Raw genomic sequence first — 26620 nt, forward strand, 5'->3', positions numbered from 1 at the left:
TGAGGGGGGCGAGTCACGCGATTTCCGGGAACCCGTCAGGAAGGGACATAAACAAAACAAACCCCGAAGCCGCATGGAGGGTCCGGGCCGGAGCGCGCGGGGCGGCGCCCCCTGCTGAGCCCCGGCCGCCCGGTGAGTGCGGGCCGCGGGGGGGCGGCGGCGGCAGCCCAGCCTGGCGGCGGCCCCGGCCGGCAGCTGCGCCCGGGGGAGGCGGGAGGGCAGCGCGGGGGGCTGCGGGGCGGCCCCGGGGCCGCCCCGGGGCCGCGGCTGCGGGTCCCCCGTCCGCTGCCCCGCTGGAGGGGCGGTGGCGGGCGGGGGGGGGGGGGGGGGGGGCGTCCCGGGGGGGAGGAGGCGGCGTTAGTGTGTGCGCGCCGGGCTGGGGGCTGCGGGGCGCGGGAAGGGGTGTGTCTGCCCGGCTCCTGGGCGCTGAGAAGAGGACGGGGATGATGCCCGGCGGCCGGGAGGGGAGAGGAGAGGAGCGGAGCGGCGGGAGCCCGCCGCCCCCTCCGCTCCCCTGGCTCCGCCGGGGGGTGTGGCCGCCGGTGCTGCGGGAGAGCGGCTTGTGCGCGGGGGGTGTCCGGCTCCCAGGGCTGAGGTTTCGGGCCCGATGGCGGGGGGGGGGCAGCACCGCTGTGGCCTGAGGGCGCGGTGAGAGGGGGCTGCGGAGGGACGCGGCAGGCTGCGCTGGGGACGGAGCGCGGGCTTAGCAGCGAGTTGTTCGCGTCCCTGCCAACCTCCGTCCGCCGGGAGCGGCCCGTGCCTTTACAGGGAAAGCGAGTCTGGCAGCGAGCGCCAGGGAAACGAAAGCGCCGTCCTGCCGGGGGAGACCGGTCGCGCTGGTTGTGCGGGTGGAGGGGCTGCCCGGGTAGGCGGCGGCGCGGTCGGCGCTGCCGCGCTCGGTGCCGGTTCCTGGGCTCTGTTGCTTTTCAGGCTCGCAGTCGCCTCCTCCGCTTTCGACCTGTTTGAATGCTCCGAACGGCCGGGGGGGTGACCCGTGGGTGTGGGGGGGGTTTCTCTGCCTGGGGCGTGCTCGTGTCCAGCGGGGCGGCTCCAGTCCCTGGGGAAGGCCGCGGGGCCAGAGGAGGCGGAGAGGAGTCCCGGGCCGGCGGGCGGTCTGCGAGTGGCGGGGCAGGGACTCTCCCCGCTCCGGCACGGCGTTTTATGTAACTGACTAGGGCGGCGGGGCGGGGGCGGGGGGTATGGAGGTTCACCGGCGAACGGTGAGCGGCAGCCCCGGCCGCTCGGGAAGGGGCATCCCCGGGCAGCGGCGGAGGGGGGGGGGTGCGCTCCGTGGGAGAGGCCGCGCCGGCCGCCCCCAGCCCTCGCGGGGGGCCGCAGGGCGGGGGCTGCCTCCCGCGGGGCAGGGGAGGCCTTCGCGCCCTTGCCGCCACGCCGGGGCCGGGGGTAGACCGGCGCGGGCTGCCAGTGCCCCGCGGGCGCGGCTCGGCTGCGCTGGGGACGGCCGGGGGGGGGCCCGGGGCCGCGGCCGGTCCCCTCCGGAGCGGCGGAAGGGGGTTTGTTTACATGTCGCCTCACCCTAGCTTGAAAGGGCCGCTGGGCGGGTGAGCGGCGTGGGCGGCGGCGAATGGCAGCGCGCGTGGCTGAGGAGCGAGCCATTGAGCGGGCGTGGAGGGCGGGGCGGGGAGGCGGTGGCCGGGCTAGGCTGCGCTCCGCGCTGGCTGGCGGGGCGGCCATGTTGGCTGGGAGGTGTGTTAGTGGGTCAGGGGCGGGGGCGCGGTGTGGGCCGTGGGCCGCCCGGGCCGGGCGGGAGCTGCCCTGCCGAGAGCTGCCCGCGGGAGGGACGGCGGCTGGAGCGCTGCCGCCGTCCGCGGAGGGTGTCGGCGGCCCTGTCCCTCCGGAACGCTCTGCCTCAGGGAGTCTGTCGCTTCTGGGGGTCGGGCCACCGGGGTCCGCGGGCGCGGCCGAAACCGGCCGGCAGCCGGTGCGCAGCCCGGGGCGGGGGGGGGGGGGGGTAGGCGGTGCCCGTACGCAGGTGGTCCCGTTCCTCCTCTCCGAGGGCAGGACGGGGCACGTTCCCGCCTCCCGCTGGGAGCCAGTCCCCGTAGGCTTGAGTTCTAAAATATCGATAACTAACGCGGGCCGCCTCCGGAGCTGCCTCCGGGCCTGTCTCTGGCTTTCGGCGTCTCCCCACACGGGTCTTCGACACCTCTCCGGGTCTGGGTGAAGCTCACGCAGGCTTTGAGGTGGGCGGCAGCTTGCCGAGAGCCCCTCGTGTCACCAAGGACCGAAGCCTGAACTATGTTTCCCCTCCGTCCTGAAGGTCCGCAGCTTGGACGTTATTTTATGTAATGATGCCCACGGTATTACTGGTATGCCCTAATCTCATCCCTGTAAGTTGGCAGTGGTTTAATGCAACTGTGCAGCATGGCAAGGCCAGCCCACAGTGTTTCTCAGGGTATCGTCTAGTGTAACTGATCAGATATCAAAGATAATTTAATGAACAGAATTCACTGTGTCACGCTCCAGTATAAAACACACGCTCTTTTTCAGGCTTCTCTATGCAACAGGCTGAACAGTTTCAGTCATTCAGCTCTGCCAGCTGAAATGTTAACTTCTCGTTTAAAGTAAGCGTAATCTTTATGTTGTTGCCGTTTGAGGGTAACTTGTTGAAATCGTGCAATACATAACCTGCAAAACAGAATCAGATTCCGATATTACCTTTCAAACACTGTAAAACATTTTAAAGATGATGATAAAAGGCCTTTGGCCTAAGGTCGCTTAATCGAGTGCTTCTAAGCATCCTTGTGGGGAGGGTTAATTTCTATTATTACACTTATGTTTACATAGTAAGAATTAACAGGGGGCAGACACAGGTGCTTTAGAAACTTGGTCGATTTTTATTGTTGGCAACTTAAATGAGAAGTCAGAATTTCTGTGGGAAATGTATTGGGTGATTGTTTTAGTAGGAAGGATTTCTTGTAGAAATACCAATGCCCGTGCCTTTTTGGAGCCATGAGTAATAACTCGGAGACCTTATACAGTAGCTTACCTGAGCAAAGAAAGAATTGTTCTGTATTTGATGAGAGTATTAACTGATAAGAGAAATCTGCAGCAGAGGCATCAAGCCATTGAACATCCTTGCCATGTTTTTTTTTTAAATAGCGAGAGTGGCAAAAGAGTTTTTTGAAGGGCAAAGGTTTGAAGTTTCTTCAGCGTTAGCAGGAACTAATTGGGAATAGAAGCTTCTGTCTGACTAACAGACTGATAGTGTGGTATAAATAAGAAAACGCACTGGTTTAGATTCCCATGACTTGCGTGTCCATGCCTAATTAAATTACATTTTAAAATAAAAGTTTGATAAGGATATTTGGCACTTCATAAGAAGTGCTTGAAAGTTGGCATTGGCTTGAAAGTCAAGCCAAAAGTTTTCTGAAAACTGTAGTTTTCTAAAGTTTAGACCTTGCTATAGTAATTTCCCTGATTATGTTATTATATTTTAAAAAAAAAAAATCCCCCTTCTGTTTTTGAACTCCCGTGCTGGTTTTTTTATTCTTTGGACTATTTTGACTGATGCATTTTTCTGATTTGTTGCTGTCTTTGAAGTGTTCTGTACTGATAACACATTTCTAACAAAAGTATTACAAAACATAATTTTACAGTATGAAGAGTAGACTAGATTGTACCGTTCCCTTCATCATAAGAGTGTTGTTTTTTTTCTGGGAACTATAGAACTAAATTTTTTCTTACCCTGAAAGACTTTGTACTGTCAGAAAAAAAATACAGAAAGAATTATTATGTAGGAATGTAGAATATTCCTGGAGATTGTAAGCTAAATTGTTGTCTAGTTTTGCTTTTGTTTTTTGCCTTTGCTTTGGCCGCACTCTGCTTCATGGGAAGTCTCTGGCTCAAACAAAAATTTGAATGTTAGTCTTACTGCTAATTCTCTTGTGCAAACAACTCTCCTAACTCTACAGTGGTATTGTAATAACGGTTTTTGCAATTCATAATTTTAACTATAAAAAGTTTTGTAAATGAATGGAAGTGTGTTAATATAGTTCTAATAAGTTTAGCATGCTGCACGTTCCACTCTTGGCACTAAAATAATAATAAAATCTCAGTCTTTGTTCCAGAATGTACAGAAAAGCTAGCATTTCTAGTAGGAATCTATTATTCTGGGTATAATTGTTACAAAATATGTAGGTGCAATACATTGTTAGTCAGTTTAAAAAAAAAAAAATCACTTTTTTCCTGCCTCTTGCATGATGATCAGTTATTGGCATCTGCCTATTTGCTTATGCCGTCGTGCTGAAGTGGAATACCCCTCCAAAATTGGGTAGCTGGCATTGACTTCTAGGGGTATTAATTCAAACAACGAATGTAGTGCTGTATTTTTGGGGGGGGATAATTCATCAGCTCTTTTACCTGAGGTGTTGCGTGTGTGATTGAAGACCAGAGTTTCTGTTTAGTGGTGTCACTTCCAGATCCTGAAGTCTGTCTGCTGTGGGCAAGTAGGATTAGAAAAAAAACGGGGGGGAGGGAAGGTCAGCAGAGGAAAAGGAACAAAGACAGTGAAGTAGCAGTTTCCCTCTCCTGAAGGGAAGAGTCTTAAAAGAAGTGAAACAGTCTTGGTATCTTTAGTTCTTTTATATGGCAATGCTCCGTCAAAATTAGGATCTGGGTGTCTTAAGCAGATGTTTGCTCTCCAGGGTAGAGAAAGCAAAGGGCATAATGCCTTAGATGCTTATGCTGGCTTTTTAATACAAATTCATCACTGAGAAGGTAGAGGGACTTGGCTTCTTTGGATGAGAGTTGAATGAGGCTGTGGTGGGTGGGAGCAGAGGAAGACCTTTTACAAGAGTGTCTTTGCTCACCTGCTACGAAAAAAAACTCAGAAAAAACCCCCAACCACCATGAAAGAAAACTTAGTGTCTCTGTGGTGGGGGAAAAAAGTAAACAATTTTTTTTAAGTCCGGCTAATAATTGAAGTATCGTGTAGAAAGAAGGAAAAAAAACCCAAAACAACACAAGAACATTACACTCATAAACAAAACTAAGAAAAATACGTTCTGTGCTTGAAGACCGCACTGAGCAGAGTATGTTCTGTAATAGGAAACAAATTGGCACAAACTGTGGAAGGAAAAAAAGGTTTAAGAGAAGCGTAGGAGAACTTCTTGCATCTCTTAACTGTAGTACTTCATAAAATGTCCAGATACAGCAAACGCTGCATAGTACATAATGGTTCTTTTAAAATACACAGCGTAGTTTTTGTGCATTCTCTGAAATTCAAAGTTGGGCATTTTGAATATTTTAGCCTGAGTTTGTAGGTTTAGTATTAACAGGCTCTCATGATGTGCTATTTTTTTATCTGCATCAAAAATGTAACTTTGGCAAACTGTGCTGTATGATGCAGTCACCATCATGAAAAATGTAATTGTTCATGTAATGTATTTATAACAGGCATTTAGCTGCTGTGATAATAAGCACTGTACAATCAACAAAATGGTATAGCAACGCTCTGTGTGCTTTTCAAATTGTACAAAATACATATCTCAATTGAGACAGAAATAGCGACTTTAGTTATAGCTACGGTACAAATGATTCATACAGGTGACTGAGGAAGACTTTCAGAGTTGTCAAGCTGAAAGCTGGCAGTTTACGTTTTTCTCTTATAGGGACTTCTTTGGAGAGAATGTATTGTCGTAGAAGGGCGTTTCACTAGTCTAGGGAAGCGGCACGTGCATGGTAACTGTCATGCATCACCTTAATGCTGCATGTTTTCAGTTCAGGTCCTGCTGTCTGCCAGTTTAAATGTAGTGCTGCATCAATAATGTCATGTAATAAGCCTGCCATTAGATTGTTCGAAGTTCAGTCTGCCTGGGCATCTTGGGACCACTTTTAAACTATTCTAAATGCACATTTTCAAAAAGTAAATACAAATGCAGAGGATTTTTATTGGGATTTGTCATTAGATTAACAAACTATTAACTCTATACAGGTTTTGGTTACTTATTGATGACTGATGAGGATTTTAACCGATGTATATATGCGTGCCTCCACCAGTACCCCAAATTCTTGAATGTTAGATGAACATAGCAGTTCCTGAGATGTCTTGCCCTTCCTCACGCCCAAGGGGACAAGGGACCCTTCTCCCAGGAGCAGGGCCGCAGCTCCGCACTGATGTGACTCAAGAATCCGCAGACACAGAACCAACTCAGGGACTGGCTCCTTAATCACCTTAATCTGATTTAACTGCAGGCTGCTGCCAAAAGGAGTGGCGGCACCCTGCCCAGTGCCTCCGGCTGTGTATTCCACCTGCAGTTCAGTTGCTGTGAAGCAACTACAGGTTTTTACCTCTGTACCTCTGCATTTGGGAAGGGCTGATGTAAGGCCTTAATGAAAATTGTCCTGAAGTAGAAATTCCTGCTATATTTATCTTCAGTAATTTTTATACTGCTATTCTTGCCCGCTGCCACTTATCTTTCAGTTCATTCAAATCGGTATTCATTATAGATAATGTAACAACTGTACTATTCTGTTCTAACTCAGTCTTGGGCTAAGAATGCCAATAATGATGAATTCTGTAAAAATGGGACTTCAACTGTGGTCTACAAAGTTACTTTCCTTCACAGCAAGTTCAGATTTTTACATCTGTGCTTCCATATGTGTCATTGACTTCTACAATACATCTTTATTTACTAGCTCATGAAAAAATACTGGTAGTTAAGTGTGAACGCTGCGAGTCTTTTAATGAAGATCTGGATGATTCTGGGAAATTTAGAAAGCAGTTGGAAGTAGGTCTGCTTTGTTGGGGGCACGAAGCATGCCTAGGTTGTGCAGCTCCCTGAGGCAGCGTCTTTCTTTTTATGGCCTCACTGTGTTTCCCCCCTCCATAGAGCTACCAAGAAAAATCTTCTGTTGTAGAATGCTTGAATAGATCCTAATGGAATTCAAATCACATTTAAATATTAATATTATAAAATGTCAAGAATTAAATATAAAGAGAATTATGGGAACAATCGGATTAGCTGGTATACTACTGCTTTGACCTGGGAGGACATACACTGTCATTCTTAAATGGTGCTGTAAGTTTATAGCTAAAAGATCGCTCCAGTCTTTGAGATGCTAAAAGTATTTTGAACGTTTAATGTCTGTTTTGAGGATTTGTAACTGATCCAAAAGCTCCCTGGTCCTGACACTTGGAAGCGTAGGTCGGTTGTTACTAAAATCAGTGTCAGTACAGATTAAGTTTCACCCCCCTTCCCTGTGTATGAAACACAGTGGAATGGCTTGAGGTGCGCGTTCTAACAAAAACATAACAAAGAATAACCAGTAACGAAGCAGCAAATGTCTCTGTTGTTTCCCCTTTATATCATGCAGTGGCAGAACTCTTAACAGTCTCCCGTGTGAATGCAGGTGGTGGTGGTGGTCTGGTGTTGATGTCAAAGTATTAATCTGATGTTCTGTTGAAAAAGGCATCAATCTCTGCTACTCTGCATGGAAAGAAAGAAAGATATTACTCAGGTGTAGATTGGTATTAAAGATTATATCCTTCTCACCTCTTTCTTTGCATATGAGAATATAGTTTATTAGTTTTAAAGAACAGGCCCTTTCTCCTAGATAAGGCCAGGTTGAAAAGTGAATTAGATGTTCATGCCACATCTAACAGCCTAGGAAGGGCTAGTTCTGCTGCAGTGTGGCCTTTGTGGGATGAAGGGAGACGGGGTTGTTGAGGCATGTTCCCCTGGGACACAAACTTAATTTTACATGTTACTTTAAGATAAGTAAAAAGAGTTCCCTGGAAGTTTTAGACCAGAAAAAATTTTCTCAGAAGGAGCTGGCTCTTAATTGACACAGGGCCATACAAGGAATGGCTTGCTTTGGCAGCGTTAGCATGGTTTTACTGAGAACTCATGTATAATTGGACCTGTAATTGTTGTTCTTTATGTTCTAGCAACTATTTGAAAAGCAGTATGTTTTGATAAGTAAAGACTTCTTTGCATACTGTCTGTTTTTACCACAGTCTGATGGTATATATGCTGAATATAACAAATAGCTGAGATGCTACCTGAAAGTAGGAATAATCATGGGGATGCTGTCACGTGCTGGTGGGAGGAGGGTTCTGAGCATAGCTCCACTGTAGGAGAACACTTTTACTTTACTATTTGTTTTTCAAACCAGGAGAATAAACATAGTCTGAGCAGATTGCACCAAAGTCTGACTTAGGAGCAGTGCTGAGTGAAGAATTCTGCTCAAAGAAACAAATACATTTTAACTGATAATGCTGAAAAACTGTACAAGTATGATGGTTCAGTTTTTTGATTATGCTCCTCTAATGCTGCTTTTTTGTTAGTGACTTAAAAGGGTAGGGATCTTGCAGGCCAGCAAGACAGTAAGAAAGCAGTGTCCTTGAAGACAATGTAGTTACATTAGATACTAAGGTTTGATACCATGGATGATTTTTGTTATTATTGGTTTTGATATAACATTGTTCTTTTTTACTTCCTGTTACTTATTTTATGAGTCTTTTGTCATACTTTTAGGTATATATAGTTACTGATGTTTGTGCTAAGGTGCTTGCTTTTCTACAGTTCAGGTTTTCCTTACGCTGTTAAAAAATGCAGGATTAAGCAGGATACGAGGCTCGGAAAAGTCTTTAGGTAAACATCTGAAGTAGCAACGGGTCTATAGAAACTATTAAACTGGTAAAATTACTGTTAGATAAATTGGACCAATCTTAACATGTGCCTTATTTGAAATTAATAGAGAAGATATTTTATCAGGCAACTCTGAATTTGGCACAATTTTTAATTTGCTCGGTTGTGGAAGTCTGTCGCTTCCCTTCCTCTACTGCTGGACGGTGAGCTTGCTTGCTGTAATCGCTCTACCACTAGATGTTGCTATTTGAGTGACTGATACAATCTTATCTGATGCAGGATGGATTAGTCTTTTAAGAAAAGGAGGAGATATCGCTGAAACAGTATTACTACCTATTCTGAAATTAGTATTTTGAGACGTTTGCCTGAGACATTTTTAGAATTTATTGGCTCTGTTATATTAGTCATAAAGATTGTTTCTCTCTTGTATACCCAGCAGTATGCTAGTCATTATTTCCAATTAGGCAGGCTTTTCTTTTCAGATGTCTATAGAGCTCGTAGTCTCTGTACTGAGGCAAAAAGGCAACAAAATGTAACTCAGCCAAAAAGGTTTTTGCAGGAGCTCTGTTCTGTAGCATCAGTGGCTTTTCATTCAATGAAAGATGGCAGGGGAAGAAAATTGCTATACATTTCAGCATGAAGAATAATCACTTTTCAGGGGAAATTTTTGTCTTTACTTCACTTTGGCTGTTTTTTAAGCACTACCTCTATGGTGAAGGATTATTTACCTCCTTGGGGGTTTGCTGTGTTTATTCCACACAGAAGTCTACAAAAAGGAGAGCTCAATCAGGGTGTACTGAAGTTATCCTAAGGAAAAATTTCATTGCATGGATTGTGTAAACTCACTGAGACTGAAATAAAGCTGGAAAGGAATCTACAAGTGAATAAAACAAGAAGTTTGGAATTGGATTTGGGGAATCTGGGCTTGGAAATGCCTCAGGTAAGCCTGTTATTATTTTTTTTGCTTCTGTAAATAGTTTTGCTTCCTTATTAAAAAAAAAAGTTTAAGAGCAAATTTGACTGGCACTATCAGGGAGAATTTATAGGAGATTAAATGGTGTATATTTTTTAGGCTCCCATTAGCATCTGTGGTGGAAGCTATGTTACTGCTCTTGGTATTGTATTTGTTCACACAGCAAGATTCAGCAAAGTTGTCGTCTTGATGAGGGTGGATGCCTGGAGAGCAGCCTTTTGTTACTGCAGTGATTCACACATCAGCACACTGAATGACTTTCAGCAGTACAGTGTTTCTCCCTTCCCAACCCTCAGGGCGAGTGTGTCTAGAAGAGAAATAGAAGTCTGGAATTAAATGTAGCAGAAAGCCTTGCTGCCCATTCCCTGCATGCCCAGTCATCCTGCATAATGTTTTTTTGCAAAGTTCCACTTCATTCTCAAGAGATATAACAGTCTTGATTTAGTTGTAATAAATTTTGCTTTTGTTACAATCTCAGGTGGAAGTTTCCTGAGTTCTAATGGTTTTGAAAGCAGTTGACTCTGCTTTAGTACAAAATGGTTTGTGTTAGGGTGAAGGCCCTGCAAGCGTGTAGTGCCTATTGATACTAAAACATCTTGCCAGTACTCGCTCTCTTCTTCTACAAATGCTAACATATCCCTAAACTTGGCAAACGCATGAGAATTTCAAACCAACAAAAAAGAATGCATGAGCAATGCTCTTGCAGCTATATGATGAATACAAATGTGTCCTTTGATTAAAGAGCTGCATGTTGTTAGCTGCTCTTAAAGCATTCTCTTGCTCTGAGAAATGACATGCTTATCTGTGTAGGTAAAAACCTTCCAGATGCAAGTGTAGCACAAGTTCAGAGACTTGGATGAAATGGCAATACTGTTTATGTTTTATTGAAGAAAAGAATATGCCTTTTTATAGCATGCTTCAAATGTCAGTATCAATTTTGTTGTAGCCCAGTGTGAGTGGAATGGACCCTCCTTTTGGGGACGCCTTTCGGAGCCATGTGTTTTCAGAGCAGACTCTGATGAGCACGGATCTCTTGGCAAGCAGTTCAGATCCAGACTTCATGTATGAACTGGTAGGTCATCTTTCTGTGTGTGTACATAACTCCCTCTCCTTGACTAATAGCCTGAGTTCATGTAGTAATAAAGGGGTATTTGTTGAAGAATGCTAGAAGGTTATTCATTACTGCTAGCTACTGATTAGGGAGGAGCCTACCTGCTTGTCCAGCAAATGTGATGCTTCCTCAGTAGACGCTTGTTAAAGCTGGCCATCAGGAGAGGCTTGATGTACAAGTCTGAAATAGAGCTGTGTTGACATTATGTAATGGTGCTTGAGACTCTTCTGTACGATCTTTTCTGCAAGAGCAGCTATATGCTACTTCACCCAAGCTGTGAATGCAGGGGAAGCAAAATAAAAGTTGACTCATGAGCTTATACTAGCATTCCTTTTTTTTTTTTTTTTTTTTTTTTTTTTTTTTCCCCTGCATCAAAGAAGAAAGATAGCTCATAGTCATTAATTGATCATGTTGGAATGAGGTTTTCCAGGGACTGGTAAACTTCAGCATATTCTGTAAAGCACACAGCAAAGATTGACCTAGGTTAATAGAGACTAGAACAGCTTGCCTATGATGTCTTTCATATTTTAAATACATGGATGTTGGTACTAGTCTAGTTCCTGATGACCAGATGAATTTGCAATAGCAGAAAAAGAATCCAGTGGCATTTGACTTGTATCTTTAGCAATCTCTTCAGAAGGATCTGCTGCTAAGCATGGAAGCTGAACTTCATTCTGACCCTCAAAAGAAGCTTTTAGTTAGAAGTCGAGGTATCTTCATATGTTATCATTCTCTTACACTTCGCTGAAATTAAGCTCACCATACTAGATTAAGTAGAGGACAGAGATGGTTGATACTTTTTTTGTATTAGTTTTTAACTTGTCTTACTATGCACAGGATAGAGAAATGGACTATCAGCAAAGCTCCAGAGACAACTTACTTTCAATGGAGGACTGCAAAGACCTTGAGAACTTGGAGTCTTTTACGGACATCCTGGACAAAGAAGCTGCTCTCACCTCAAAGTGGGAGCAGTGGGACACCTACTGTGAAGACTTAACTAAGTACACTAAATTAACCAGCTGTGACATCTGGGGAACAAAAGAGGTCGATTACCTGGGCCTTGATGACTTTTCAAGCCCATACCAAGATGAAGAGGTGATAAGCAAAACCCCAACACTGGCTCAGCTTAACAGTGAGGACTCCCAACCTGTTTCTGATTCACTCTATTACCCTGATTTGCTCTTTAGTGTAAAACAAAACCCTTTAAATTCTTTGCTACCTGGCAAAAAAATTGCAACCAGAGCAGCAGCCCCAGTCTGTTCCTCCAAGAACGTTCAGGCTGAGGCACCTTTGTCGGACTGTGTTCAGAAGGCAAGCAAACCTGCAACTCAGCCTGCTTCCAGTACACAAATCATGGTGAAGACCAATGTGTACAATAATGAAAAGGTGAACATTCATGTTGAATGTAAAGACTATGTTAAAAAGGCAAAAGTAAAGATCAATCCTTTACCACAGAGCAGACCAGTGCTGAGCCAGACACATGCTGATGCAGCAAAGGAAAACACCTGCTATTGTGGTGCTGTAGCAAAGAGACAAGAAAGAAAAGGAATAGAGTCCCCACATAGTCACAGTACGCCTCCTATTTTGCCTTTTAAAGAGACTCAAGAACTGCTACTCAGTCCACCCCAGGAAACCCCAGGGCTTAATGTGGGGGAGAGCAGTCTTTCTGCCAGCACATCAGTGCCAGATTCTTCACAGAAGAAAGAAGAGCACAACTATTCTCTTTTTGTAACAGACAGTTTGGGTGAACAGTCAGCCAAAGGAGACCCTGAGGAAGATGAGGATGATGAGGATGATATTGAAGATGAGGACCATGATGAAGGATTTGGCAGTGAGCACGAGCTGTCTGAAAACGATGATGAGGAAGAAGATTATGAGGATGATAAAGATGATGACATCAGCGATACTTTCTCAGAACCAGGTACCAGCAATGTTGGGCTTTGTTAACATGGAGATGAATGGATTTGTCTGCCAAGTGGGAAAGAATGGTTTTGAATGCTTTATAATTACACATGAGCAACACTGATCTTAAATTACGAACTTTAATCACAGATTTTCTAAGTGCTTTGCAAAATGCAATAATGAAAACTATAGAAGGTCTCTATTGCCCTGTTTTGAGAAAAAATGCATAAACTGTGGTCATGCAATAAAAATAATAATAGAATACAGGAAACCTAGCTTGTAGCCCAAGGTCGTAGAGCAACTACCTGCAACTGTTGTCTTCTTTTTTCGTGGCTTGATGACAGGATATGCAGAGCTTTCTAGTGCTTCAGTAGGTTGCTGCTTTGAATTTATCCAGAATTGTATCTCTTGATAGCTGGTATGAAATCATAGCCTGACTGAAATAATTTCATAATTACTTAAGTCCTACTGTAGGTACAGTTTTCCACAGAATCCAAAGAATACCTACCACTGAAACTAATAGAACTGTTTCTTGGTGGTTTTCAGCAGTAACACTTAGTGGGTCTTCAAAGGATACTGAATTCCTCTCTCCTGCATGTAGAAATGGAGCCTTAACAACAGAAATAAGAACTAACCTTCACCTAGAAGGTAACAAAGCGGTAACGTTCTGTAAAAATAAAATCTGAAGGGAAAGGGACAGGACTGTAACCGAATATTAGTTTCATTGTAGAAAGTATTATAATATTCACATTTTATAAATGCTTTGTAGTAGAGTATAAGAATTAAGGTATTCAGACATTTGGCAATATGTAACTTTGGGCAGGGGGAAAGCAGCTGAAATTTAGCCTTTTTAAAAACAGCAGCTTCCCTAAAGCTTGTCAGTGACTGTCATAATGAACTCTCAGATTAAATTATTTTTTAAGTAGATTTCTTGAGTTGGCATTAAACTTGTTAAGCATTATGTGCTTTATGTTACTTTTACATGTACATAACCCATTTTTATCAGCATTTTGAAACCTCTTCCTCCCTTCTGAATTGAACTCCCTGTGCTTTCTGGGGCTTTGAGTGGCTATTACAGCTCTATAATGATGCTGTACTGCACAGTGCTTTGCAGCCCACGGAGGCATGTTGCACAGAAAGCCTGGTAACCTTGAAGAAGAGATGTCATATTAAAATGCTGGGATTTTATTTGGTGGAATTACATTAACTATTTGCCGTTTGTTCAAATTTTACTGATAAGCAATCGCTCTTGCCTTCTAAATACAACTATGTCGTGCAGTACAGTAACTGAGGAACTTGGCTTATTCAAGCTTTCTAGAACTTTTAAGTGAATGAAGCCATTCACCTCGAGTATGGTGATATTGAAAGTTTTACCATATGTTTTGATTATATTAGAAGGTAATGTCTCCAGGTATTTTAATTATGTCAGTCTTATACTTCATGTTGCTTATTTACCTTTAGAGTAAAGGTAAATACTATGGGTAAAGTTTCTAAAAATAGGCATGGCACAGGAAGAGTTAACCTTCCATAGTACTGAAACCAAAATCAGTTGATAAATTTAGACTGAAGATGTAATTTACTGAAGGGACAAAAACTTATTGCTGACCCTCTGATGTATTTTATACACAGTTTGCTTTTGCTCATTCTTCTTCATGTATGTCTTTGGAGTGCATGAAAAGCTTTCTTAAAGCGTTAGTGTTGTCTGAGGAAATACTTGGATATACTGAACTTTAGGAACATGGAGAAATAACTAAAAATGTGACTGGCTGTTGGGCAAGTTTGGGCAACAATGTTTTTGTTATCACGGTGATACAGATTTAGCAATTTTGTTTACCTCCAAAGGTAATTTATTATGGGAATTACCAGCCCAGGCCTTTTCTAGCACTTAAACTTTTTTTGCCATTACTGGTATATTTTACCTATCTCATTTAATGGAAATATTTGTAAATGACTGCTGCTCCCATCAAGTAGTCAAGAGATTCCAGAAATGGGAGATGTAACAACTGATTCAGTTTTCAGTAGCACTGGAGAAGACATAGCTGAAAGGGAAAAGTGCTAGTAGAGACATGGAGATTGTTTAAAGAAGTTGCATTGCATCTATCCTGAGCACCTGGACCATCAGCTGGAGGAAAAAGACTCATAAATGGTTTGACAGAAGTCAGTATGATTAAATGGTAAAGAGAAGGGGGGTTCTGGTTTTGTTTTGGTGGGGCTGTTTGCTTTTAATCTGGTAAGATGCAGAAGTCATGTCTATCCTGTTCCCTGTTTTACTTAATTTAACCCTGGTGAATTTAAACCTAAAACCATAGTAAGGGATGTGAACAAAGATTTTTAGGAGGGATTTAGGAAGGGCTTGAAAAGTAAATACAAGAACCTTTTCAAATTTGTTAGCAGCCTGCCAAAGAAAGTGAGACTGCTGTATGATCTTTGCTAAGAGGAGAATTCAAGGAAGATGAATACAGTGCAGAAAAGCTGAACAGATTTGTTGCACTTCTGTATGTTACAGACTAGGTTAGGACATTGTGCGCTAGATTATTCTATGTAGCTTGAAAATAATAGCAGGTCAATGTTAGAGTTGCAAGGCAGAATGCATTAAGTCAACATAATTTAAGTTTCTAACTTAATTATAGTTTAAAGAAGCAAACAGGAAGTCTTGATTTTAACCTTGTACATTTGTACATGTGAGCTCTTAAAGAGATTTGTTTTCATCGGTTGACTTAACTCTGTGTTGTCATGAAGATGGGCTAAATTTATACATATCTATATAATGAGTTCATAGCTTGACATAGCTTTTCAAGTGGAAAGTAAGTGGAGTTTTTAAGAGTATTTTGATAATTATGTCAAACAGTATTTGGGTAAAATGGAAGTACAGTTAAAATATTTATGGTATTTGAAATGATATTTAATGTAAATTGTCATAATCATTTTGGCTATACAAGAAAAAATGTTTTATAAAGCATGTTGCATTGTCTGATTTGCCTTTAAAATACTGTCTTTTTAATAAACCAGAGAATCAAAGTAAATGAGTTCATTAAATGATTAGAAACAGAACTTTAGAACTGATTTCATCCCTCTGCGCACCTAACTTTTATTCATACTTTGGGTTATGAGGTGAGAGTCAGACCAAAGCAAGAAAGTTCGTTTTTCAACTGCTTTTTCAAGTGCAGGCAGACTAATTGAATGGACTGTTTTAAAAGGAAGAAAGTGTTCTTTGTGCTACTGTTAAAAGATGAAGCAGAGCTCAAGCATATGGGGTCAAGTCTTGTTAAGCTTACAGTCCATTCAGTGGTTGGCTTTTCTTTAAGCTTCATCAGTGTATGTGATGTTTTGAAATGCATTGTCTTTTAAGTAAATATAAACTATTATATAGCGTTTTAGTACAAAAGGCAATGCAGTGGTTTGGGGTTTTTTAACCTTAGTAGAGGTTGTCTTTATTTTCTAAAACATACGTAGGATTTTAAAAACTGTGGTTTGTGTTTACATAATTATGGTATAAATATTTATGCAATGTGGATAGTGGCTTTACAGTTTCCATGCACTTCATGAACAGTTCATCACAGCAAGTGCACCATAATATTCCTCTAAAATATTGCATAGCTTTACTGTGGATCATTTCTCTTCATATCACCAAAGAGGTTAGGAAGAGATGGAATGACTCGTGTCCAGATCCCTTCAATTTAGATGGTCTTTTCTTATGGGCTTTAGGTCATTGTCCTGATAACAGAGCCCCCTTCCTCTAGTCAAATAGAGATGGGTGGTTTATTTCCCGAAGGTATTCTAACTCAAGGAAGAGCAGGAGCTGGACTTAATGATCTTAATGGGTCCCTTCCAACTTAGAATACTCTGTGATTGAATGATTTTGCTTTCTTTACTAGTCTTTTGCTAATCCATCTTTATTACCTGCTTTTCTTTCCATGCTTTTTGATGAGAGATTAATTAAAATGTGGAGGCAAGTTAGGATTATGTTCCTGCAAATTTATGGAGAAAATTGTAAGGATGGAAGAACATTCTCCAACAGCTGTTGTCTGTACTCTGCAGTGGTTGGATTGTGGGGGAGAAGAGCTAGAGCTTAAGGAGTCAGAGAGCATAAAGGGGCTTTCAGTGTATAAATGATTTGTCTCTTTTCAACTAATGAAGCACCATCACTGGCTCAATGTCTATCCCTGGATTTAAGGCAAGTATCCAGCAGTAGTTGACACTGAAAACCAAGTCTGTTAGATAATGTAAAACAGGCCTCGTCTGTGGTTTTGCTCTTAACTTGAATACTCAGTGCACTGTTAAAGGGCTAGAAAGAGTTTTTTCAATGTTATATAAACAATGCAATGCATCCTTTTAGGGTATGAAAATGATTCTGTGGAGGATTTAAAAGAAATGACTGCAATATCCTCTCGGAAGAGGGGCAAGCGAAGATACTTCTGGGAGTACAGTGAGCAGCTAACACCTTCACAACAAGAAAGAATGCTGAGGCCATCCGAGTGGAATCGAGATACGTTACCAAGTAACATGTATCAGAAGAATGGTCTCCATCATGGTAAGAATAATAAGTCCTAGTTACAAGGGCATGTCTTTTGTTTGACACCTTCAGCAGCCGAACTCCCATACTTGCAAGTGCTGAGAAGTTGTCTTTTGGCCATGAAAATAAATCATTAAAACACTGTAAGTCTGTTGCTCAATTAGCAGAGTTCTGCACAGTGTCCAAGGAAGGCACAGTGAACATACAGTAGTAACTTTCAGTGTGGTTTCTTCCAGAGGAAGGTGGATGAATTGAGAATTGTAACTTCCAAGGGCTTTCAGCGGAAACCCCAAGAGTTTGACATTTTCTCAGTGCGATACTGTAAACATATTGGATTGGTTGCTTGACTGATATTTGCTCCTCATAGCTGTTAGTTTCAGTCTTGGTTGTGTTAGAAGTCAGCTGGAAGTGATCTGAAATGCCAAGTTCACATTAACTGCAGTATGAACTAAAGGACAAGCAATAAGGCGTGACTGTCTCTTTTTGCTCCTCCCTACTTGTTTCTCCCACGTATGTGAAATGCAGCACAGTGAAGCAGTTACTGTTCTGTGAATAAACTATTTCTTTAACATACCCTCTTAGAAACTTAAACCAATTGGTCTAATAACTGTGTTTTATTCCCGTAACTTTTTGATTAGCAATTTGCTGTACCGCACACATGACTAACATCACCCAGAACAAACCACTCTTAGGAGTAATGTTTGTTTTCTTGTCACAGGACCTCCTTGGTAGGCTGCTCCATTTATTTTGGCTTTGAAAGAGAAAATGAAACCAGCTTTCCTGGTTGTAATGTTAATGTTCCCTTACAGTTGAAAATTACTATCTTTAACATGGCAGTTTACCTTCTGTTAAACCAAAAGATTTTTTTGTTGTTGTAACTTGTAGATTTATTCAGGGAAGAAAACTTCTTTTTCTTTTTAGTCTTCTTACTTTTTATATGCTTATTTATCTCATAGTGAAATATCAGTACCTAAAGTCCCTATCACTGCTCCTTCTTATGAAGGTTTATATCTATACATGTTATTAAACAACAAATAACCAAACATGCCTTGAGGGCTCAGTCTTCCCAGACACTTGGAGGAGCAAGTGACCTTTAAGTCAGGTGCATATGCAAGGGATTTGTAGGATCAAACGCTAGTCAACATCCAGAAGCTACACATGCAGGATTTTTTTATTTTCATATAGAGACATGTACCAAGGTCATCTACTACCTCAGATAAATCATGCTAAATTACCAGCTCTCTAATAAATATTTCTGGAGTAGGTTTTGTTAGTTTTATTAACATTTTCATGCAAGTGTCTGTAACAACTGGCGTTTTAATAGAAATCTAGAAAAAGACACATAGCAGTGGCAGAGAATCTTAAGGAATAAAGATTTTTGTCTTGAATATGTGTATTTCCTCAGGAAAACCAGGCTTAAATAGCTTCAAATACATATAAAAGGGGTTAACTAGCCTTTATGTGGATCATTTAAGCTCAGTATCACTGAAGATCCTTTCAGTACCAGGCCTCGACACTCTTAATACAGAACTTTCTCAATAAGATGATGCAGGAATTTAATCAAACTTGAATGTGCAAGAGGATATATTGGCTGAACACATGAGTTAGCAAGTTACAGTTGGGGCAAAACAACTGGGTTTGAACTTGTGACATACATTTTTCAGCACAGTTGTGTGTATACTGTCTGTCACATCCAGTAGCCTGGCCAGCAGCATTTGCTCTTATCTGATCTGGATATAATATGAATTGTACAAAGCAGTTTGTCTGGAAATGCTCTTTCTATTGTGAAAGGCCATAGGGATCACATGATTCCAGTCCATTCTCTTGTAATGAACAAAGGAACTTAAACTGCACCCAAAAAAATAAATATTTAAGAATGTTTTTTCACAGGTTTGTGTACGTATTGTGTCACTTCCCAACCCAATTTTCTGCATATTTAAAACAGGAAAATATGCAGCAAAGAAGTCGCGGAGGACTGATGTAGAAGACCTAACTCCCAACCCTAGAAAACTTCTACAGATTGGTAATGAACTGAGGAAGCTGAATAAGGTGATCAGTGACCTGACGCCAGTCAGTGAACTTCCCTTAACGGCCAGACCAAGGTCAAGAAAAGAAAAGAACAAGCTGGCTTCCAGGTATATATTAGATAACACTACATGGATGAGTATATTTGGATTACTAAAACTGTACAATTAAGATCTAACTAATTTTTGCCTCGAGATCCTGCTTCATAGTGGTAGTTCCTGCAATGGGCTAATTACCAGTTTATCAAAAAGCAGGGCAACTGGCACTTTGGAGATGTAGTTTGCCTGTTCCCTAGATAACAATGTATTTCCACTGGAAGCTGGCTTATTTAGCTGCAGGGCAAATGATTGATACAGTGATAAAATCCCCAAGTGTGAATTGTAAGCAAAGATAGGTAGCAGAGTGCTTTCAGTGATGGCAAGTGAGTAGATAGGTGATTTTATACATCACAGCTCTGGGAGTATTGGTTGATAAGTTCGTGTGGCAGACAAACAGATGCTCTTAGTATTCTGGAATTTGTGTTAGTGTTCTAATTCTTCCCCTCTTCTTACTATAGGGCTTGTAGACTAAAAAAGAAAGCCCAGTATGAAGCCAATAAAGTAAAACTCTGGGGTCTCAACACGGAATATGGTAAATACAACTCTTCACATCTTAATTTTTCTTTTGTTCAGACAAGTCTGTGTTTTGCACCATCATGTAACCTGGGTCATATCTGGCAGTTTATACGGAAAACAGGGTTGGTACAAACCCAACAATTTTGTTGGTACAAAAACAGTCTGCTCCATAAAGTGTATGTAAATTGAGTTACCTGCAGTGTTGAGCTACTTTACAGATGTAAAGTATGTAAATGTATGCATGTAATGGAAATATTTTTGAAAATATGTTTACAGATGTAAACTATTACAACTTAATTGTACAGTAAGTGTGATGTGACACCTTTGACACTTACAGATAACAGTGTGTGGACAACTATGGATCTCTTTTGTTCCTGGGGGAATGTGCTGTAAATCTAATCCAGTTTTTTTTTCTTTGCAGATAATTTACTGTTTGTGATCAACTCCATTAAACAAGAAATAGTTAATCGGGTGCAGGTACCTAAAGATGATAGAGGAGTCAACATGGAACAGAAGTTAAACATACTTATTAAAGACACTCTTGGTAAGCAGTAGACTTCATGTATTTGCATGTACGTGAAGAGACACATAATCTATAATATGTTGTAAACAATTTCTGGAATAGAAAAAAGAAAGAAGTGCTTCCCAATTTCAGTTGTCTATGCCTTTTTGTTGGTTACCACCCAAAGCGTTCGTTGGCTTTGGGAATGTACAAATACGTGCAATGAATAGTAACCTTACAGCATGTTTTCTTACCCTCCCTTTTTCAGGACTACCTGTAGCTGGACAGACATCAGAATTCGTGAATCAAGTTTTAGAGAAGACTGCAGAAGGAGACCCCACCGGTGGCCTTGTAGGGCTACGAATACCAATGTCAAAAGTTTAAGACATGACTTCAGCTGTTCTCATCGGTCAGCTTCTACCTGTGTTGTCAAGTACTTCATTGTAAATTGCATTCTGGTCTGCATGTCAGTTTAGCATTATGTAAACACTTACAATTAGGTTCCATTGTTTTTAAATAACAATGTAGTAAAACAAATCAAAGCATGATATAAAATGCTTGATAGCATTTTTGGACCATAAACCAGATAGTTTCAAAGCTGCTTTAAGCTTAAATACAGAGATGAGGATTCTTTTTAAAATTAAGTTATCTAGGACCAGAATATATCACTTTTGTTTTAGAAGCAAAAACATGTTTTTGCTAGTGAAAATTTTTAGCATATGCCAGACATTGTGACAGGTTTATGCTCCAAGTAAAATAAGAGGAAGCGTTTTTTTTGGTAAAGCTGTCAATTTAGGGAGTTTTTTGTGTTTGTTGTTTTTTTTTTTTTATATAATTGGGTTTTCTTTTGTTCTTAAAAAACAGTAAGCTTTCTTTGCAACCATTAACTTGTACATAGCACACGTGGCATTAGAGCTAGTGTGCCATATGAGACTTTAATTTTCTGAGCTTAATATAGTATTTAAATGTCTGTGCAAGCAAGAGAAAAAAGTATATTCTTTGTGCCTTGTATTTTGGGGGGAGAGCTATCAGTATAAGCTGGTAAAGTTTTGTATGAAGAAAACCCTGAGGGGAAAAAACAAGATGTATAGATGGTAAGATTATAGGTTTTAATGTATTTGTTCCAGCTCTTAAAATTTTTGAATGTATATAGGAATATGTTGAAAATGTAGATATATGCCACAGAGTCTATGTATTGTATAAAAGATGGCTCTAGAAAACTCAATTTCGGTACTTTGGCCGGAAGAAAACAAATACTTGCACATTAATGCGATTGTTTATTTTTGTACCAAAGACAAATGCAACTGATATGGCGAACTGCCAGTCTAAGTAAAGTTTTGCACAGCTTATATGATACTGTACTGAATGTAAAAACAAAATGAAAAAAGAAAAAAAATTAAAGGTCAGGGTTAGGGATCTTACTGAACTGTGAATTTTTTTGTTTGGGTCCAATTATCTACAGAAGGAGCATTCATACATAACAATATTATTTTGCTGTTCTTGTAGTTCGCTTCCATGGTAGATAAGTTGGTGGCCGTCTCGGAGTCTTTAAATCTTTTTTCTCTGCACTTACTGTAGGAGATTTTAATATATTTGGATTTTAGTAAGCTATTGGTAAAATAGTTTTCAACTTTGAGAATTTAAAAAAAATATTTAGCTTGTTGTAGTATACTTCCACCAAACAACCAAAATAAAATTATTTTTATTGTAATGTGTATATATGTAAAGAGAAAAAAGAGCTACAAATATCTAATTCCTTAGTTGCCACTTTTCCAGTTGATGTATTATTATGCATGTGATGTTTCCAAGGATCAACACAGGCTTCAAACAAAACAAAAAAAAAATTTATAGACTTTTATATTTTTGTACAGGTATTTCGAAACTAGCTTCTTCAAACTTATATGTGACTTATTCTTGTTAATTCAGTAGTTTCTATGATTGAGGAATATTAACACACAGTTCTTATTTGCTCTTCTGCTAATAAGAGTTGGCTTTGTAGTCAGTGTTAACGTACAGATTAAAAGCTTTAGCCTTTGATGAGAAAGTACTTTATCTCAAGGCAAGATCATTCTCTGGTTTCATGGACCCCCCCCCCCCCCCCCCTTTTTCCTCCCTGTTCTTTCTCTCCCTATTTAAAGATGACAAAACACTGTTTACTGAAAATAGAAATACCAAATATTTTCAAATGTAGCTGCTGAAAAAAAAATGCAAAAGTCCATGAAGGCTTTCTCCCCACTCCCTTTGGGGAATTTCTCCACTTCATTTCTAGTTTGTCTAAGTTCGTTTGTACTGTGATTCCTTTTTGTTTATAAGTAGATTATTTTTATATCCAAGCTTGTACTATTAAAAAAAAAAAAAGTCTGAATCAGTAATAGTGCAGTAAGAGTGGCCGATGAAGGTGGCAGTCCTGCCACACTTGTGAGTGTGCCCACAGCTTGCTTTGTATCTAAATATTTTGGAAGACTCAAAAGGGAGGAGGAGGCCAAAATACCACTACTGAGCTGTACAGAAAGTCTTTCCTACAATAGACTGAACAAATACCCAGGGCAATTTAGGCAAAACTTTGTAAATCCACTTAAGACTTGCAAAATCTGAGTGGAATGTGGGTGTTTTTGTTTCAGGTGTTTTTGTTTTTAGGGTGAGGTGAGAGTTGGCTGCTGCTTTACACAGTGGGTCAGATGTATTCCAATTGTAATTATTGCCAATGTTGCAGTTATTCCAGAGATGCATACGGCCCATAAAACCCCGACAAAGAATGTCTCCTGTGAAGTTAAGGCCATGTCTGTACCAAGATTTGAATACTGTTGTTCCTTTCTGATGAATGGTGTTAACGCACTGCTCAGATACGAGAGGTCTATATGCTATATCCAAACTGTGTAGACAAGGCAGCATTTCTAAACATTAAGAGAGCAGTTTTGCAATCAGGTAAAAACTTCTGTGACAGATTAAACTGACAAGGTATTAAAAAGCCCCTTTTCGCTGCTCAGAACTACTGGGCAAATATAACTTCATAGCTTTTTATTTTTGTCTGAAAACCAGAATATGATTTTGGTCTAGCATTTCAAAGTAGACTTTGAATCTTTAGTGAATTCCATACCCTTGCATTTCAGTGTTTTCTATGTATTATTTTAAGTTAAAGCTTTTAAATAGTTGAGCTTTTTAATGTTGACACTTTATTTTGTACCTATTTATATGTATGTATATCTTAGAAAAGCACTTTGTTTAAAAAAAAAAAAAAAAAAAAAAAAGAAACTGCGTTTTATATGATTCCTGCCACTTGCTGCTAACTCTGGGCTGGTCAGAATGCTGCAGCGATACTTGATATAAATAAAACCTGGCAGTAAAATGTAGAGTAAAGATAAGACCTTTTGCTGGTTTAACTTTATCATAAAGGTGACATAGGCAAGCTGTGCAGCTTTACATTTTAACCAGGGGACTCTGTGGCATTTAAACCGTCTAGAAATGGTTGTACTTTAATGCCAGTAACAATCTGCTTCCTCTAGTGTCATTAAAATATATACATTTAGTGTATACTTATCACAAACAAAAATCTTATAAGGTTATAAAAACCAACAAATGTACATGTTCTGTTTTTTGGCAATTGTGGCATGCATTTTTGGATGATCTTTAGAGAAGACCATTTTCTAAAGATTTTCAGTGTTCATACATGGTATGTGGATCTTAATGAAGTCCTGGATTTTTTTGTTTGTTTTTGAGTGTAGGCATTGTGAATATTCACTTTTAATCCTATATCCAAAAACAATTATACATTTTTGATTTAATACAAACAGAAGTTCTTCCTTTTTCTGATACACTGGATTCTCTAGAATTTGTTTCCATATTAAAAGCATGCTGTCATAACTGCTCTTGTTGAGATCTCGTCAGTCTGAACTTAGGTGCCACACTTTGAATTGATGGACTGTTTGTTCTACTGTACCATGTATGATTCTTGTCCTTTCCTACTTCCTTCATGACAGATGATGATGTGGCTTTATATTGTGCCTTACTTGTACATCTAGAACTAAATGTTTTTCATTCCCTCTGAACTCTTCAAACCTAACCCTCCTGAAATTGAATCAGAACTGATAAAAGCATCCTGAAGAAAGTCTGGATAGATCTGATTTCAGTTTCTCTCAATAGTAGTCCTTTTGTATTTATATGGAAGACCAGTTTTTGAATGGCCTTGCAAAATGTGGGGGTGCTCATGAAGGGTGGTTTTTAGCCCTAAACCCCTTTTGCTAACGCTTCCTTTTATGGTTTATTGAACACACTTACTGATACTTGGTGAGTACTTGTTTTTTGGATGAGAGAGACTTACTACTAAAGCTATGTTTACGTGTGGATGGGCTGGATTTTCTTCATACCAGTTGAAATCATTGTGATTTAATGAAGTTGCATTGCTGTAAAGCTGATGTGAGAGTCAGGCTCAGCTGTGTTCAGTTCCTAATTCTTTTATAGATAGACTTTTTCCATACTAAGGGCCGGGAAAAAAATGTTAGTTTTTTTTAAAAAAACAACCAACCAAACAAAAACCTAAAATGGATGATGAAGGGTCTTTTAACTAACCTAAAAGCAGCCAGACACTTCTGAAATACAGGGGTGTCAGTTTTTATTTTTATTTTAAAAAGATCCCCCCCTAATATTTATCTGATACTTGCCTTCATTAATAAAACAGTTAGCTTATTCACAAAATATAAAGACTGGATGTGCTTTTCTTTTTCCATAAATCATTTAAACATAGCTATTCTTTTAAAGCTCTAAACGGCTTTATCAGGAGAATTTCAAAGGGTTGTATACAAGTTGCCTTCAGCAGAAATAGCAAATGCAATTCTGTTCCTCAAACGTGCTTGCTAGTCTTCCTGAAATTCTGTTGAGGCATAACCCAATTATGTACCGTCAATGTTAGGATCTGTATTTGGCCTCGAGACCTGAATTTCAAGAATGCATCTAATCATGATTTTATTTTCTTTTTAAGTTGGAGGCTTCAGTTGGAATCACCTAGTTAAGTGTGCTGCTAGATGTGGTCTTGGCTTATTGACACAGCCTTGCACACAGCTGAGGTTTATTTTGTTTACCCCAGGGATCGTGTGAAGTACATTTCAAACAGTCACTGCTTCAGTGACTGATTCTTCTTGTAACTGTATTAAGGGCATTAGTATGTTGAGAAAACACCACTCTTGAATATCTCCCAATATAAATTGGGATTCTTAAATGTCATTAACGAAAGATGGCACTTTCAGGTTATATCTTCTTTGCAGCATACAAAAATGTCTCTATCTTTCTACAATTTACATTTCACAATATGCCATGTTTTTTCCCCCAATGCTTCTAGCATGATAAGAAGGTGTGTGTGCGCACTGAATTATAATCCTCAGCCTCTTAGACATTCATGAACTTCCACAAGAGCAAATACTGACTATGCATTTATTGTCTTTCTAATGAGCTGTGGAGCTAGAGCTATTTTAAGCCACACTTTTTTTTTTCCATAAAAAAATAAAACTCCAAACTTTTTAGATAACAGTGTTTAGTGTTTTTCTTGAGTTAAGAATATTTTTTAGTTGGTATCTATGTAAGTCAAATTTGGGTGAGTTAACTAGCTACGGTAAGGAAAACTTCTGGATTGGATGTAGTATTGGCAAAAGCACACTCCACCCTATCAAAATCTTCTGATTAAGAAACAGAACCTAGTTGTAGCACTTAATTTTATTGATCTTTCTTATAATGATGGATATTCATACATTCTGATTTGAATTGTCTATCCTTGCAGAATATTATGTCCAAGTAAAACTTACTGCTCAGTATTTGTGGTTGGGTGAACTCTTAAGGCTGATGGCACATGCGGATGTAGGTGGTTGACAGGCAAAAAAAGCATTTTAAACAAAACATGGCATCCTGTTCTGCCTATGCTTGGGGTCATGATTGTAATGCTGTCCTTGATATTCTATAATCAACTTCCAACTGGAGCTCAGAAAAACTTACTGAAAGTCTTGTCTCTGTTAGAAAATAAATTTACCTTGTTAAAAGCATGGTTGTTAAGAGTTGCAATGTTTAATGTTGGTTAATAGTTGTGCAGTTTTTATTTTTTTTGAAAAGAGGCACAATGAAACTATTGACTTTGTTTACTCTGTCACCCTTGATCCCTAGCACTTCTATTCAGATACAAATTCATCAATGTATGCAACATCCTTTGTAATTTAAAATAAAAATTGTGGAGGAAATACCGTCTTGAATCATTGCATGTGTGGAGTGATGGTGAACGGCGTGTGCTCCCTTGAAGTAAATGCCCTCGGTCTCCTGGTATTGTTAGCAACTTTCCTTTGGAAGGGATCGTAGCTAGGTAAGGAAGTAACTTGTTTCCCCCCTGC

General features: G+C 40.5%; 1 protein-coding gene across 6 annotated transcripts; it reads left to right on the forward strand.

The window, feature by feature from the left end:
• CREBRF (CREB3 regulatory factor) lies at positions 1-26473 on the forward strand. 6 transcript variants are annotated; one of them, XM_029997860.2, is made up of 11 exons: positions 30-132; positions 2512-2585; positions 9378-9555; positions 10535-10660; positions 11537-12620; positions 13148-13249; positions 16938-17132; positions 19060-19249; positions 19696-19769; positions 20175-20297; positions 20524-26473. In XM_029997860.2, the coding sequence occupies exons 3-11, from the start codon at positions 9547-9549 to the stop codon at positions 20637-20639; spliced, it is 2019 nt and encodes a 672-aa protein (XP_029853720.1). In that variant the 5' UTR covers positions 30-132; positions 2512-2585; positions 9378-9546; the 3' UTR covers positions 20640-26473. The 6 variants fall into 6 exon arrangements, with proteins under 6 accessions (XP_029853719.1, XP_029853721.1, XP_029853722.1 ...); XM_029997859.2 differs by lacking the exon at positions 2512-2585 and having other exon boundaries at positions 1-132; XM_029997861.2 differs by lacking the exon at positions 2512-2585 and having other exon boundaries at positions 1-132; positions 13151-13249.
• Positions 26474-26620: the final 147 nt, after the last annotated feature.

This window comes from Aquila chrysaetos, chromosome 22 (assembly GCF_900496995.4).
Source record: "Aquila chrysaetos chrysaetos chromosome 22, bAquChr1.4, whole genome shotgun sequence".
NCBI classification, from domain to species: domain Eukaryota; kingdom Metazoa; phylum Chordata; class Aves; order Accipitriformes; family Accipitridae; genus Aquila; species Aquila chrysaetos.

Bases quoted from the DNA above. Each gene is read 5' to 3' on its own strand.
- CREBRF (XM_029997859.2), top strand. The intron at 10,661-11,536 runs GTAGGTCATCTT...TACTATGCACAG, and splicing joins CAGACTTCATGTATGAACTG to GATAGAGAAATGGACTATCA. The intron at 19,770-20,174 runs GTAAATACAACT...TTTTCTTTGCAG, and splicing joins GGGTCTCAACACGGAATATG to ATAATTTACTGTTTGTGATC.